Source organism: Eptatretus burgeri, unplaced genomic scaffold (assembly GCF_056783735.1).
Source record: "Eptatretus burgeri isolate ZD-2024b unplaced genomic scaffold, Ebu_testis_v1 Ebu_testis_scaffold_3170, whole genome shotgun sequence".
NCBI lineage: Eukaryota > Metazoa > Chordata > Myxini > Myxiniformes > Myxinidae > Eptatretus > Eptatretus burgeri.
The window spans coordinates 158,519-175,775 of record NW_028225118.1 but is presented as its reverse complement, the minus strand read 5'-3'; the positions used below and the strand labels follow the sequence as shown (position 1 = coordinate 175,775).

At 47.3% G+C, this 17,257-nt stretch overlaps 1 protein-coding gene across 1 annotated transcript in view; it reads left to right on the top strand.

The window, feature by feature from the left end:
* The first annotated feature begins 2,510 nt into the window (after positions 1-2,510).
* LOC147006482 (uncharacterized) overlaps positions 2,511-17,257 on the top strand; it is a 32,688-nt gene continuing 17,941 nt past the window's right edge. The window contains exons 1-3 of the mRNA XM_085868685.1: positions 2,511-2,620; positions 11,851-11,910; positions 17,080-17,145. Coding sequence (XP_085724811.1) covers positions 2,534-2,620; positions 11,851-11,910; positions 17,080-17,145 — 213 coding nt within the window. The 5' untranslated portion in view covers positions 2,511-2,533. The remainder of the gene's footprint in view (positions 2,621-11,850; positions 11,911-17,079; positions 17,146-17,257) is intronic.

Genomic DNA, 17,257 nt, shown 5'->3' with positions numbered 1-17,257 from the left:
GATAGGTTATCAAAAAGTAAACGTGCTACATATCAGAGACTATAACGAAGAAAAATTACTGACCATTACAAAGTAAAAATAACTTTGAGGATCTCGGCCCACCTAAACAGGCTTGACATTATCAGGTATTTTGGCAAATTCACCCTTCAGAATTATCACTATCATGATCATTGATCATCATCGTCATCATCACTTCTTGCTTCACCTTCAGATGATGAATCGATCATCAGATCATCCGTTCTGGATGGATCACCGTCAGCGTCCATTTCAACTGGTATTTCTAGAACAAGCACCTGGGGCAGTTGATGTCCACCAAACCAGATGACTCGACAGTGACCATCAACGATTTCCCATCCCACAGTTGGAGATTTCGTTATGGTAGCCAGGTGGGAACTGGCCCACATTGGAGCCACAAAACCAGTCTTTACACTATGTGGCCGCAACTCAGCCGAGCAAGACGGGAATGCTGCTGCCTTCGATGCTCTTCAGTTTGTCGAGAGGTCGCATGGACTTCGATTTGCGGTTATACGTGCGATTGACAACATCGAATCGGTAGTTGTTCAGCGTCGTGGTCTTTTTCGCACCGTACATGAGGCAGACATTTCATCGTCCGGCTCTTTGTGGATGAGGGATGAAAAACCCCGAATGAACTTGTCGTGGGCACACATTATATCACGCGGCCGTTTCTTCCCTTTCCTTGCGAATGCCGATGTGTGGTCACATCCTGTGAATGCATGCAGGGCAGGCAGAGCTGCGCACACACCCGGACCGATTCGCGCTGCTCCATCAGTAACGTTCACGTAGCGTCGATTATCCTTACCGGACGTCCCAACTTCCATCCAAATTGTACATGTAAATCGATGAACGTGGTGAAGGAGAATCACCAGTGTGTCGGTGTCCGAGGCACGTACTACAATGTCGCCATCTTGACAATCAAGGTCAGCAACTGTCAAATGGAAGCACAATCTCGTGTCTGCCTCTGGGTGATGACAGAACAGATCTTGAATTAATTCTTTCTGCACTCCACCGTTCACAACAGAATACTTGGCACATTTACCGTTGACACCGAGGAAAACGATTCTTCCATCACTCGCTCTCATCACTCTAGCCTGGGTTCGAGTACTGACCCAGCTACAAACCGTCATCCTGGTGTTTCACAGGCTGTCTCTTGGATGGATGTTAAACCGGCCGTCCTGTCTGCCGGCATCCATTGGTGGACGTTAAAGAGCCTCACGGTGTCTGTCGCGAAAAGTAGGCGAGTTATCTCCGGCACCCTGAACAAGTTACAAACCCCTGTCCAAACCTTCGTAGAACGTCAGGTTTGGCCAACCGGTTCGTGAAAGCCTATTGGTTGGCGCGTGTGTACGTTGTGGTTTGTGAGTTTGTGACGCAGCTCCTCCATCACCCTTATATATAAATAAATATAAATATAAATATATAAACGAGAACGCCTCCAGGTAGAGCGCACACCTCTGCTCAGGTGAACAGTTTCCGCTCGGTATCCCAATCCCACTGATGGGCCGGATCTGGATTCGGACCTTCACCGAACATCGAATCAGTCCGTCCTTGTCACGAACCCAACTTGTCCGTCCACCGAGTTTAGTCCGAATCCGTCCGAAACTTCTTGAGATTTATGCAACATCGTTTTAGCCCAATCTCTCAATGGTGAAGAATCAGTAAAAAATTAAATAATTCTCGTATCCAGATCTGGATTCGGATCTTGACCAATTTGAATCAATTCTTCCTCGTGGAACTCCCAACGTGCCCACAAAGTTTCGTCCGAATCCGTCCACAACTTTTTGAAATATCGCGCGATATAACGTTTTTGGCCGTATCAATGGTGAAGAATCACTTTAAAAATTCTCAGATCCGGATTCGGATTCGGAGCTTCACCAAAATTGAGTGTCGCTGTCCTTTTCCGGTCACCGATGGACACAAAATTTCAGAACGATTGCTTGAAAACTGTGGCCAAAAATCGTGTGACAAACAAACAGACAGACAAACGGACCCAAACACAATAGCTTCGCCTTCAGCGAGGGTAACAACACCGAAAGGTCGATTTCAAAACCAGGGGAAACCTGTGCAGGAGTCCGGAAGGGTTCTCGGGAGCTCTCTGGCACAACCTTCGCTCCCATCAAAGCCCTCATTGCATTGGGAAAATACATGTTCACAGCTGTGACACACACAGTGACTCTTCCTGCCGATCGCATGTGCTCACCTCCAGCGTCATTGTCCTCTCATGCTTTTACATTTCTCGCAAAAAAGCTGCGTCGCCAACTGTGCCTGTCTGTGTTAGCTGTGTCGAATTCAAACTCATAATCAACAGTGCTCTTAATATTGACGTCACAAAGGGGTGTGACGTCACAGAGCTGTGGAAACTTCATCACCGTTACCCCAGCGATCTTTATTCCAGCCCTTAATATTTATTCCAGCCCTTAATATTGACGTCACAAAGGGGCGTGACGTCACAGAGCTGTGGAAACTATTAGCACTACCCTGGCGATCTTCGTTTCAGTTGAAAATAATTTTCAACATGGAGACCTCACGCGTCGTTATGTTCGTTTTTCTCTTCTCTTTAATACTCCGCTATCACTTGGGATACATGTCGCACCTTCAACAGGTGAGTTTTAAAACAAATATTGACGGGAGAGCATCGCTCTAGCAGAGAATAGGCCTTGTCTTATGTCCGACAGAATAGGAACTACCCGTAACTGAGGTCGATGCTGCTTATTCTGTCGTGGGAAGAGTGAATTCCTTCATTGTGTTCTATTGCTTGTGAATTTCATGTTCTCATGTTATCTTCCACTGTGTCTCCATCCATCAGCCGAACTCTGGTCCATGAATTTAGTGACTGTACATGACGTACGATGTGGTCAGTTTATTTCAGCTTTCACAAATGTTTAATTACAATTAGACAATGTTTAATTACAATTAAACAATGATTAATTACAATGAGACAAAGATTAATTACAATTAGACAATGATTAATTACAATTAGACAATGATTAATTTCAATTAGACAATGATTAATTACAATTAGACAATGATTTGAGCAGAGCCAGGTTTAAGTTTAACATCCGGCAGGCCATTAGAGGAGTAGCGGCCCCCTCCCGCCTCCTCCCTCCCCCCCCACCCCTCTCTCCCCCATAAACCTTGAAATGTAAAAATAAGAGCATTTCTGTGTATCGATCGATCAACATTTCACGACACCACTTTTTAAAGCTTAAAAGTAAAACTTGAAAGAGCAATCAGAGATTGCAGACCCTCACCAGGACTTGTTTTGTGTGGTGTTTGTGTGGTTCACTTTGTGTGGCGTTTGTGTACTGGTGTGTTACATAATCAACGAGAAGGGCACTTGGTAGAGCGCAAACCTCCGCCACACAATGCCTGATCCAAGAGAACACATCAGGCCCAATAAATAGATCGTTTTAACCCCATCCGTGAATGGTGAAGAATGAGTTAAAAATTAAATAAATCTCGTCCCCAGATCCGGATTCGGATCTTCACCAAAATTGAATCCCTTCTTCCTTGTCACACACCAAACGTGTCCACCAAGTTTCGTCCAAATCCGTCCAAAACTTTTTGAGATATCGTGCCATATATCGCACTCATTTTGCCAACCTCAGAAGGATGACAGGCTAAATCAACCCCACCTGGTATTAATTCAACAGGAAGCAGGATTTGACCTCAGGATCCCAATCCCATCACCCGACCCATTCAGCCAACCCCAAGCATTGACCTTGACCAATGAAGTTTTTCATTATTATTCAATTGAATTTCGAATGAGATTAAAATAAATTCAATTCAAATCAAATCGGTTCAGTCCTCCATTGGAGTCATCAGAAGGAACCCAAACAAGCAAAGAGCAAAGATGAAGTCATCAGCAGGAACCTGGATAGGATTTGCATTTCAGCTGCTACTCCTCTACCCTCAAAACCATCCAGGAACAGCCAAGTGAACCTCATTCAAAAAAAAAATTCTTTCAAAAAAAAAATAAATAAAAAGCAATGCAGATCAAAAAATCAAATAAATCTGGCTGCCAAATCATGTGTCCGATCAAGTTGAAATTTGAAACATGTATTCCCCATCACAACTTGATCATAATTGTGAAGTTTTACGTCGATTGATTCAGCGGTTCCAGAGAAAACATTATTTAATATTTTTATTCAATCCAATATGGCTGCCAAATCATGTGACCATTCAATTATTCCTCAACAAACTTGTGCACCGATGGCTTGGGGAACATTTGTGTGAAGTTTCCCCTCGATCTGTCCAGACGTTCTGGAGAAGATTTTTCGACGTTACCAGCAAGGGGTACCCGGCGTTGCCAGGCAACGTCGGGTCCCTCTTCCCACCCCACCCCTTCCCCTACTTCCTCCCACCCCACCCTTTGGCTGAAACCATGTCATGAATCTGGGGGTGTGTTCAGTTAACCAAGTTTTTTGTGGAGCAAAGTTAGGTAGTTTCACCAGAAAGGGGTTGATGGTGGATCATGTGAAACCTGGGACCGACAAAGCACGGAAAGAGCAAAGGGTGCAAGACCGGAAAGGATGGCGAAGAAGACAGAGAGACCACCGACCTGTCCGCAATGGCGGAGTGATAGGCCCGTAGAATCAGCTTCATCGCTGGAGATTCCAATGATCTTGAAGGCCTTGGTTTCCATGGCGTCAAGCTGAGCAAGATGTGAGGCAGGGGAGCCAGCCCAGAGAGGAGAGCAGTACTCCATCAATATGTGGATGAAGACCTTGGAGGTGGATAGTAGTCCAGGTGTGCCAAAGAAGGACTTTATAGGATGGAGGAAAGGCTAACGACAACCTTTGGAGGCTAACATTGAAATGTGGTTTGGCCAAGAGAGATCATGGCTGATAATGAGGAGTTTGAATACTGAAACTTCCTCAAGAGGATTGTTAAGAAAGTAGGTAAGGTGGGGGGTAGATTGTCAGACGGTCCTTTCCGAGTGAGATAGTGAGAGTGTGAGATTGGTCAGGATTGAAGGACAAGTGTTTGACCATCTTGTGATTTTGTCAAGGTCTGAAGAGAGGGAAGAGTCTGCAGCCTGCCTGTCTGAAGGATGAGGGCAGTCATGGCAGAGGATGGAGTCATCGGTAAATAGATGAAGAGGATTTTCCAAAGAGTCAGAGAATCCATTTTTTATGAAGACCAGGAATGGGACTGGGCCCAGAGCACTGCCTTGGGGCACCCCAGCCTTGAGAAGGAGAGGAGATGAAAGGATTCTGCTGAGAGCCACACATTGGCGATGAGAGTCGAGTAAGTCAGAAGGCCATGTGTGTAGTTGGCCTTGTATGTCATAGGCAGAGAGTTTGGAGAGTAAGGCAGGATTCCAGACTTTATCAAAAGCATGAGATATGTCCAGAGAGAAGGCCCTGATCTCATGTCTGACATTGAGGGCCTCCATCTGTGATTGTGAAAGTAAAATCAGCATGTTCAAGATGCAGTGAACTGGTCTGAATCCAAATTGGTGATCTGAGATGAGGTTGTTGGAGAAAAGGAAGGATTTCATTTTTTTTTTTTTTTTTTTTTTTTTTTTTTGTATACCTTGGTCGAGGCTCGTATGAGAGCTAACACACAACTCACAGCAAGGAGGCATGAGACAAGAGGGGCGGGAGTGGAAGGGACAAAACAGTGGGGAACAGACACATTAGGTGAACTGTGGAAGGGAGTGGGATGGGGATGGGACGGGGAACATGGCGAGGGGAAGATGGACATTAAAGGGACTTTCAGGAAGGAAAGCAGGAGAATTGAAGGAAGTGGGCTTGGGTGGATTATCGGGGGTAGAAAAGATCGAGGATTTGGATGGGGGAAGATAAGAGGTGGTGGTGAACAGCTGTTTTGAAAGCCTGAAGGGAAGAATGGGAAAGAATAGAGTGAGGAAGTTTATTCCAAAGGCGGGAAAAAGAGGAATGAAAGAGTGAAGATGAGCAGTGATTCGTGATTTTGGTAGTTTTACCAGAAGGGGGTTGTTGGCGGACCTTGAGCGCCCTGTGGAAATGTGGTTGGGACAAATCGCAGAGAGAGCAGGGGGCAAAGCTGGAAAGGAGTCGGTAGAAGACAGAAAGACCACCGACCAACCTGCGGTGATTGAGTGAGAGGCCCAAAGACTCAGCTTCATTGCGGGAGATGCCGATGATCTTAAAAGCCCTGGTTTCGACAGCGTGAAGTCGAGAAAGGTGGGAGGCAGGAGCACCAGCCCAGAGGGGAGAGCAGTACTCCATCAGGCTACGGACAAAAGCTTTGTAAGTGGTCAGGAGCTCAAGAGGGCCGAGGAAGGACTTTGCACGACGGAGGATTCCCAGTCGGCGACTGGCTTTGAGGCAAGGTGTTGTTGGAAATGTGACTTTCCCAGGAAAGGTCATGGCAGATAGTGAGACCCAGAAGCTTGAAAGAAAAGACTTCTTCCAGAGGATTGTTGAGAAAGTGGATGGGGGTTTTGTAAACGGTCCTTTCGAAGAGACATAGTGAGAGTGTGAGATTTGTCTGGATTGAAAGACATGTTCCACGTGTTGGACCAGTTTGTGATTTTATCCAGATCTGCAGTGAGCGAAGAAGCTGCTGCTTGCCGGTCTGAGGGATGACAGATGGTACGGCAGAGGGTTGAGTCATCGGCAAAGAGAAATAGAGGATTTTCCAGAGAGTCCGAGAGATCATTGATGAAAACCAGAAAAAGAACAGGGCCCAGAACGCTACCTTGAGGAACTCCAGCCTGCACAGGAAGAGGGGATGAAAGAACTCCATTTAGGGCCACACGTTGACTGCGACAGGAGAGGAAGTCTGCGAGCCATGAGTGGAGATGGCCTTGAATACCATGGGCAGAGAGTTTGGTGAGTAGGGCAGGGTGCCAGACTGTGTCAAAAGCACGTGATATGTCCAGGGATACGGCTCGGATTTCCTGTCTGGCATTGAGGACCTCCATCCATTGATGGGAGAGCAGTAGCAGCATATCTAGGGTAGAGTGACCTGGTCTGAAACCAAATTGATGATTGGAAATCAAGCCATTGGAGAAGAGGAAGGATTTCATGTCTGAAGCGATGATGGATTCCATAACCTTGCTGATGATTGGGAGAAGGCTGATTGGTCTATAGTTACAGGGATCTGTTTTTGCACCTTTTTTATGCAGGGCAGTGATGTTAGCAGATTTCCAAGCAGATGGCAGATGACCTTGGGAAAATGAGAGGGTGAATAGAACAGAGAGAGGGTGAGCAAGAGCAGAAGAGCAGGCTTTGAGGACACGTGGGCTGATGCCGTCTGGACCGGTTGCAGAATCTGACTCGAGGTTTGAAAGCAAGCTCTCCACCTTGTCAGGAGAAAAGGACACAGAGTCCAGGGACAGTTGGGTGCGACTGGGTAAAGTGGGTAGAGATAGTGATGGGTTTGGGACACAAGATTTAGCTGCAAACACCGAGTTTAGACATTCAGCTTTATCACGTGTGGAATCAGCAGTGCGGCCATTTGAGGTAAGGGAGGGGATGGAGGGGGAACATACACCAGAAACAGATTTGATTAAACGCCACCAGGATTTTGAGGAGGGAGAGAGGTTTGAGAGTTCAGACTTGAGATGAGAAAGATGTTGTTTTCTGGCTCTCCTGAGGGTAGCTACACACTTGTTCCGAGCTTTGTGGGAAAGAACTGAGATTGCCCTCAGTTGGGTTTGCTTTCCATGAGGCAAAGGCAAGTTGTTTCAGGACAACTGCCTCGCCACAGCTTCAGTAAACCAAGGGCGGAGGAAGGGTAAGACAACTGAACACGAGAGGGGATAAATCTGTGCATGAGGGAGAGCAAGTTTCTTTGAAAGAATTCCCAGGATGAGTTGATGTTTGAGAAAGTAGTGATAGGAGACCAGTCTGTAAGTTTGATGGCTGCTCGGAGACCCTGCCAGTCGGCTTGAGTGAAATGCCAGACTCGACGGCGGTGAGGTGGTTCTCTGATAACAGCCAGAGAGATGTCCACTTTAATAAGGACGTGGTCAGAAGAACCAATTGGAGCGAAGGAAGAGCAGCAGATATTGTCAGGGAAATTTGTCAAAATCAGATCCAGAAGAGATGGAGTACCATTGGTTGAGATCCGGGTCGGGAAGTTGACCGATTGAGTCAGTCCCAATGAGTCACAGAAAGCTTTGCTGATGTCCCATGGCAGGTGAGAGAGGTACCCACACCTAGCCAACTGGCGTGATGACAATTGAAGTCGCCACATAAGAGGAAGAGAGAGTTTGGATGAGAAGATAGAAGAAGGTCCATGTTTTCGGAGAGTGAGGTGTAGATGGAGTCATCACAGTTCGGTGGACGGTACAGTACACATATAAACATGAGGTGGGAGTGGAGGGGAAGCCGAAGCCAGAGGTATTCCTGGGGGTGTGGGGGAGTGAGAGCAGTGCAGGGAGAGTGAGGAATAGAGTCTTTGATGAAGAGAGCAACACCTCCACCAGGACGAGGCTCAGGTCTGTCATACCGTAAGAGGGAGTAACCAGGGAGAGATACTTGGGAGTCAGACACGTCTTGGGAGAGGAAAGTTTCTGTTAGGCAGATAATGTCTGGTTTGTCAGTGGCAACCTGCATGGAAAGATCTGAAAGGTTTGAGCGAAGGCCCCGGATATTTGAGGTCCACACTTTTAATGAAGAGGTAGGGGAGGAGGCTTTTGGTGCAGGAGGTGGAGGGGGCGGGGGAGGGTCGGACGAGGGACGAGGGGGGAGGTAAGGAGGGTTGCTGAAGGAGTGTGGGGTATTGCAGAATAGCGAGGAGGGGAGGGGGCCGAATGAGGAGGAGAAAAGGCTCTGTGGTGCTGTGAGAGAGGGGGACAAGAGACAAGGAAGATGGCAGTTGAGGATTTGAGGAGGTGGAGTGAAGAGATGGAGGTGAGAGGGCAGTGGAGGGAGGCAGGTTGGTGGATGAGAGGGGGGCAACTTAGAGAAGGAAGAGTGAGGGGGATTAAAGGTGGGAGAAAGGTGAGGGGGAATTTTGAAAGAGGTGGAGAGGGAGGCTTGGAGGGGAGAAGAGTGGGATGGTTGCTTTGAGAGTGAGAGTGAGGGGTGAGGGGGGTGAGTTGGCACTGAAGTTGGAAAAAAAGAATGGTTGATGGAAAGCGAGCATCCATGGCAAACTGTGGTTTTTAAAAGTTTTAGGTCAGAGATACGATTTAACACAATTCGTGATGGATGCAATGAAGGCGAATTCAGAGCATGGAGAGAAGAAGCGCTGTAATAGTTGGATTTTTTAGGCAAGGAATGAAGGAGAGGTCGAAATGAGAGCAGTCTGTTAAAATAGCAGAAGAGTAGTGCATTGTGAAACAGTAAAGAGTACCACATGTGTGAGAGAGGAAGATGAAGCAATATAAGATCGTTTTTGTTGTTAATATTAATGTATGAGAGAGTTCAACAGATTAGGTCATGGAAGTGTAAAAAAAAAAAAAAAGAAATCGAGGAAGACGAGGAGGAAGTTAAGAGGAAGAAGTAGCAGAATCGGGAGAAGGTTGTTGTTGTTGTTGTTGGGTTTTTTTTTTTTTTTTTTTTTTTTTTTTTTTTTTGAGATAAGAAAGAGATTAGTTGGGAGAATGGGGGATGTTTGGAAAGTGGGGAGGATGAAAATTGAAGGTAATGCGGAGGATAGAAATTGAAGGTAATGGGGAGAAAAAACAAACAAACAAAAAAAAAAACGATCGAACACCAAGTGGAACCGGTAGGCCTCAAGCCTAGGACTAGGCCTCAAACACCAGGTGAGAACGTCGACAATAAATACTCACAAAATAGCACGATTTTTGAAACAAAACCGAACTAGGAACACACATTAACATGTAGGTGAGAAAATTAAACAGTTAAAACGGGACAAATAACAACCGGAACTTAACTTTGAGAATGTCAGCAGGGAGCCCCGAAGGAGACCTCTTGCCGCTCAAAACCGGAACCGGAAGTCGATGATGGATCGCATGAACTTATTGCGATGATGGATCGCATGAACTTACTGATGATTGGAAGTAAGCTGATAGGTCTGCAGTTAAGTGGATCAGTTTTTCTACTTTTTTATGTAAAGCATTGATGTTGGCTGATTTCCAAGCAGATGGAAGATGATCTCGGGCAAATGAAAGGGTGAAAATGGCAGAGAGGATGTGCAAGAGCAGCAGAGCATGTTTTTAAGGACACGTGAGTTGATGCCTTCCGGTCCAGTAGAAGAGTCAGAGACAGGGTTGAAAGAACTTCTCCACCTTTTCAGTTGTAAAAGACACAGAATCCAGGGGCAGTTGGGTACGACTGGTCAGGATGGGTACCGAGACTGAGGGGTTGGGGACAAGATTTGGAAGGAAACACGAGATTGAGGAATTCAGTCTTCTCACGAGGGTATTCGTATGGGTCTTGAAAACTCTGAGGGATCTTAAATGGTCTTTGGAGTATTAAATGGTCTTGAGGTCTATCGAGTCTGAAGGGGTCTCAAGGTAAATAGTGATCTAATGGGTCTAAAGGATAAAAATGTCCAACGGCGTCGAAACGGTCGAAAATATCTAAAATGTCTGGGGCTGGGCCACTTTTGCTGATAAAACATCAGTGTGAGAGCGGCCACAGCCTGCAGGACTCCATACTGACCGCTCTTAGGCCGCGCCGCAATGTACTCTTCTTCGTTGTGGTTAAATGGGCCACAAGCATAATTGTTTATACAATACAACCATATCCTGATGGAGTTATGTTGTTCTTCGTGTTATAACACTCATTATATATAATCGTGTTTCGTGTTATATATAATACTTCGTGTTATAACACTCATTTGAAACCATTGGGTCAATTTGATCGCATTGATGGCGGATTATGATGGGGTGTTTTCACATTTGTGTTTGATCGGACGCACGTCGGGGGCCGCACTTCATGCCATCGGGGGCCGCACTTCAGGACATCGGGGGCCGCCAGTGGCTCGCGGGCCGTGCAAGGAAGAGCAGGGGTCTAAAGTGTCTAAATGTTTCAAAGGTCCGTTCCAATAGCACGTAATTAATACATGTAGTTAAGGTGCAATTGACGTTCAAACAGTATGTAATTAATAGACGTTGTCACGGTGCAATTGACGTTCAAACAGTATGTAATTAAGAGACATCTTGGCACGTGGGTTCTCTGGTTGGACATACACTTGCTCCCTTGTATTATGTATAGATAGCAGAGCCCTCACCCTCTGGCTGGGTCGAGTTTGCGCATTACTTGCTGAAAAAACATTTTTGTCTGTGTTTTGCAAGAAGACGATAGATGTTTGTGTTGTGTGCGGGCTCCAAAGGGATGTTCAGGTACTTCGGAGTCTTCGGGTTCCAGAAACACAGAATTGAGGCATTCGTCCTTCTCAGGAGCGGAGTCAGCTGTGGTGCCGTTTGAAGTGAGGGAAAGGATGGAAGGGGAGCATACTGTACATCCGCGGTGTTTCGGGGTCGTAAGGGTCGAAAGGGGTCCTGTGGGGTTTGAAGGGTCTTCGAGTTCTAAAGAGACTTCGCAGTCAAATGGGTCTTTGCGGACCTGTGGGTCGAAGTGGACTTGTGGGTTTTAGGATTCTAACAATTCTCAAGGGTCTAATGGGATCTATATGTTTTTTTTTAGGGGTCTCACTTGGTCCCACCTGCGCTGATTGCCCAAAGGACTATGTAATTATGTTGATCCGATCATTAATTGTGAGTCAGTAAGTGTTACAGCCAGAATATTGAGTTCACAAGGGGGAACATTGGCAGCAGCCGAAAGTTCCGGAGAGGGGGCTGTGTTGTCTGGAGGGGAAAGGGGGTGAGATCCATCGCTTGAATGTGGGAAGAATCGAATCACATTGTTCTCCAAATCACTTTGTCTGATCCAAGATGTTTGTGTGTCCGTGTCTTTGATACAGAACTTGAAAGGATATTCCCAGGATATCAAAAGGAGTCTCAGAAACTTTCTTCCCGTTGAGGTATGACATCATTATCATTTGACTAGTGTGTGTGTGTGTGTGTGTGTGTGTGTGTGTGTGTGTGTGTGTGTGTGTGTGTGTGTGTGTGTGTGTGTGTGTGTGTGTGTGTGTGTGTGTGAGAGACTGTGTGTATTTGTGTGTGTGTGTGTGTATGTGTGTGTGTGTGTGTGTGTGTGTATGTGTGTGGCTGTACATGTGTGTATGTAACTGTGTGTACGTGTGTGTGTGCGTGTGTGTGTGTGTGTGTGTGTGTGTGTGTGTGAGACTGTGTATTTGTGTGTGTGTGTGTGTGTGTGTGTATGTGTGTGTGTGTGTGTGTGTGTGTGTATGTGTGTGGCTGTACATGTGTGTATGTAACTGTGTGTACGTGTGTGTGTGCCTGTGTGTGTGTGTGTGTGTTTGTGGGTATGTCTGTTTATATTTGTGTGTTAGTATGATGCACACTCACCTCTTAAGCATCTATCTTGTGTTCGAATCCCGACCCAACTAAAAACAACTTTCATCCCTGTGCTTCAAAATGAGGGTGATGAATGAATGTGCGCCGCCCCTCAGATGGTTGTTAAGCTGGGCATCCCGTCTGCTGGCATTAGTTGATGGACATTAAAAATCCCACAGTGTCCTTCACGAAGAGTTGGCGATCTATCGCCGGCACCATGAACAAATCACAAATTCCTGGCCTAAATACTGCTGAGAAGGCAATGGCAACCCACCCAGTGTAACCCTTACCAAGAAACTGCTTTGGGAGTCCCGACGCTCTGTAACAGAGCATGATACATCAGAATCTGAGTGTTATGTACATGTGTATCTCCATGTATGTATAAGTGTGTTTTTGTGGACGTGTGCATGTATAAGTGTTATTATGTAGAAGTATGCGGAATAGAGGGCGACTTTCCCACGACACCCCGGCCAATGAGGGTGGATATTGCGACAGAGGGCGACTTTCCCACGACCAATGAGGGTGGAGATCGCCTCAGATGGCGATTTTCTCACCCCGGACAAGAAAGGAATAAAGGAACGCCAGGCTGGGGAGCGTTGGTCGTCTTGGGGGTCGTGGGTCTTGGTGCTGGCTGGTTCGTCTGGTCCTGGGTCATCGTCGTCTCTGGTCTTCTCCTTGGTCTTGGGTCGTTTGTGCATGGTTGGTTGGAGTGCGTGGTCCCTGGTGCTTGGTGTGGTGATGAAGGTGTGGGTTCGAGTCCCCCCCGAACCAACTCGTCTCGACCAGACCGCATGAGGTGGAAAGGTGCTCGACGTAATTCTTACCCTCAGCTCGCCTTCCCTCTCGAGCTGAAGCGTCAAATAAAGGCCGTGGCCACCATTTATTTTGGGTGTGTGCGTGTGTGTCTGTGGGCCCAGTCGATAAGTAGCAATTGTTTAAGTGCCTTGTGCATTGTAAATTGCATTTCTGATAGTCGGTTTGACACTGCTCTTTTTGTGCTCCCCTGCTCCATTATAAATATACCCCCAATTGTTCAATGTCCCAGCTCATTGTTGTGCTTTCTATTATTGACCCAGCACGGTTCGTGCTTGAGAATCAGCAAGCCGTTGGTGCTGTAAGTTGTCGTTTAGACTGGCGTGGCTCTGGAAACTCTGCTCGGTTACGCCGGATCCGAGTCGGAACGTGCGACTCGGTTCGGACAGAGTCGGCCGAGGGTGTGATGTCCCCAGTAATTTGACGACGTGGGTACTTCGGTATATTGAAATTTGGCTACTGACCCTACCCCACGCCGTCAGAGAATTGGCGATCATGGTCCTTCAAGTGGCCCGTCAACTCCGGAGTTATCCAGGGTGACGACCTTTTAATTCCGGGTGTTTGGTGGGAGACCGCTCTACTGCTCCACCTGGCGGCCGTTCCTCGCCACCGACTCCCGGCCCACAACAATATGTGGTCGCAATGCTTTGTTTTTGATGTTCACGCTCGATGGGATCATTAGGTCGTTCGTGAGCGGAAGGTACTTCCATGTTTTCAGTGATTATTTTTGCTTCATGTTCCCTTAATTTTTTCTGGAACTGGGACATCAAAGTTTTTGCAGATGTTCCAGCGGCTTTCATGATAAACTCTGTTGTGTCGTCGTGTGTCCAGCTGTTCTGACATGAGTTTGTTTTTGTGTGTATGTTTGGTCATGAAGCATAACATATTGTTACGGCTGTGGAAATTCGCAGAACACCATATAGGTCCTGAGTTCAGTTATGCCGATCAGTCCGTGTTCAGTTACATTTCCCCACCGTTGTCTAATGGGATTTATTCGTGTAACCCGGGCTGTGATCTTTGAGTTACCCGTTTTTCTTTTACTATCGTTATTTTGGACCAACCGCCATTACGACCACCACAAAGCGCCACCAACCACAACAAGCACGATCAACACAACCACCTTCTCGTCAAATCCCCACAGACAACGAACAGCCATATTCACAACAACCACTTCAACCACCAGCACCCAACCACACCACCCTCACTACCACCACAAAACGCCAGCCACGCTACCATAACGCCAACCACACCACCACCACGTTGCCACCTCAGCAGGGTTGCGAGAAGCCTGACATTTGTCGGGAGAGAACGGACGACGGCGTCACCCTCCCCCCCCCCAACGAAAAGCTCGTGCGGAAGAGACGCGGGGAGGCAGTTCTTAAAACAAAAGAGCCGGGCCGATCTCTCCTGGAAGTTTCCTCCCCAGCGCTCCGCAAAGGGAGGGGCGATGCGCCGTCGAGATAAAAGGGCACGCGGAACGAGAGGTCTGGTCAGTGGGGCTGTGGGTCTGGAGGTCTGGAGGTAGTGGTCGCTCTCTGCCTGGGTCAGTAGTGAGTCGGTGGAGTCAGTCAGTCAGTCAGTGGGGCTGTGGGTCTGGAGGTAGTGTTCGCTCTCTGCCTGGGTCAGTAGTGAGTCAGTGGAGTCAGTCAGTCAGTCAGTGGGGCTGTGGGTCTGGAGGTCTGGAGGTAGTGGTCGCTCTCTGCCTGGGTCAGTAGTGAGTCGGTGGAGTCAGTCAGTCAGTCAGTGGAGATCTGAGCTCGTGTCGGAGTGTGGAGTTGTGCGTAGCCGCGCTGGAGCCTGGAGTCCAGAGTCCCCGCAGTCGGTGGGTCACTGGAGAAGGACCATCGAGGGTCGCCCAAGGAAGTTATTACGAGGGTGGAGGTAACCTGCAACGGTCTCGCGGAGCTTCTGCGGTCTAAACGGTTCCACATTATAAAGGCCGACGGGTCCAGTCTGACCCCCTTGTCTTTGGGGGGAGGGGTCTTTTCCTTGCTTTTCTTTGTGTGAAAGTTGTGGCGCCGTGTCCTGCAAGTAGAACCGTATAAGTGCTTGTATATGATTAATAATAGACGGTTGTAGTGCTTTGCCTTGCTCGTGTTTTGTCCCCATCCCGCATTCATTGCTTTCGTATGGTTGCACAACTGCATGCGTGTTGACCCATCCATTGATTTTCTGTATACGTGCATGTGTATACGTGTGAATAATAAATGTGCGTGTTTAAATGTTAACCCGTTCGTTGTGTCCTCTTTCCCCATTGAACCGCCGTCTTGCCGTCGGAATAATAGCGGGCTTTTTAATAGCCGATAATAGAATCGGGTCCAGCGAGGTCTCGCGATAATACACCGCTCGGTTATCCCAGAACGGAACGAACCGCTTAAGCGGTTCATGTCCAAGCAGACCTCACTGAGGTACGGTCTCTCGGTCGTCTGCCCGCGCGAATAATTAGGTATATCGACAATTCGGCGATTGACCCTGTCGCGCGCGGGTAGAATATTGACAAGGCCGTGGTGTGCGCTTGGAGTAGGCCCTACACCCGTGACTGGTTTTCGGCGTTGTTCCGGAAAGTCGCGACTGAATTGTCCGTTCGGTGGGCAAGAAGGCCGCCATTGGCTAAAGTGTCTGTCCGCACGCCGGCGGGCGCAAATTCGTAACAATGTCATTATCTTCACTAACCCCACCTTCACCCCTCACCTTTCTCTCTTCTGTTTTTTTTTTCATACTCCTCTTTCTCTCTCTCTCTCTCTCTCTCTCTCTCTCTCTCTCTCTCTCTCTCTCTCTCTCTCTCTCTCTCTCTCTCTCTCTCTCTGGAAATATCTGGATGGTGGTTATCTCTAGACAGTGGTTATGGCTGGGCAGGGTTTCTCTCCTGACATGTCTGGATGGTATTTATCTCTGGACGTGTCTGGATGGGAGTTTGTCTCCGGACGTGCTCAGGCAGTGTTTTTCTCTGGACTGTGTTTATCTCCGGACATGTCTGGGCGGTATTTGTCTCTGGGTGGTATTTATTGCAGGACTGGTAGAAAATGGATTTCAGACATTATTTTGTATCCATCTTCACTGTTATTCCATGCAGAATTATTTTGATGAAACACGATGAATCGTAATTAATGCTCCACCAAACATCTACCTTCCCTTCTTCTCACCTCTCACTACCTTTCCTCCCCCCCCCCCCCACCCACCTCAATCTTCCCCCTCCCTCCTCTCTCTCTTTCCATCTCCTTGGCTCTTTCTCTCTCTCTTTCGCGCTCCATCTCCTCACTCTCCCTCCACCCTTCTGTATCACCACCCTCTGTTTTCCCCCCCATCTCAGAGTTCCCGTCAGCGAAGTGATGGGTGGTATTTGTTCGTATTAAATAATGATATGCCGGTGTCTGAAATTCCAGCTGGACCCTTTGAAGCTGGAGTCTCCTTCTACTGGAATGGGTGTTTAGATGATGTCCATATGTCTGCTTTGAATTATTTTCACCTTCTGATCGTAAATTTGTTTTCCAGCCATTAAGTTCAAGCTGACCCTGAATAACCACTGCCAGAAGGCTTTGAGTGATCTCTTCCCCAATCCAAAAAACAAGCCTCAGCAGTTCCCTTGTCTTGAGAATCACCAGATATCATTAAATAATCTCACCTTTCCACCCCCCCCCTCGACCCCTCCCCCTGACCCCACACACTTTTGCGTCGAATAAAAGGAACTCAAGATCCATGTATTTGTCAGAAAATAGGATATAGCGTGTTTCTTGCTGTTTGTGTTTCTGGATTGCCTCTCTTCTGCCATCATGATGCGTATGTATTAAATAAATGGTTCGAATTGTTCAAGAGGAATTGAATTTTTCGACAGCTGGAATGTTGTAAGAATGGAATCACATTGTTCTCCAAATCACTTTTTCTGATCCATCGTGTTTTGTGTGTCCGTTTCTTTGACACAGAAGTTGCAAGAATACTCGCAGGAAATCTCACAAATACTCATACTCGGAAAACATCTTTCCGTTCAGGTATGACGTCATGCAATACACCATGGTGTATTCCCCGAGCTGTGCTTCCCCATTGTCTCGGGTTGCTCACCTGCATTAGGTTTCGTAAGTATATTGATGACTTCCGTCCTCT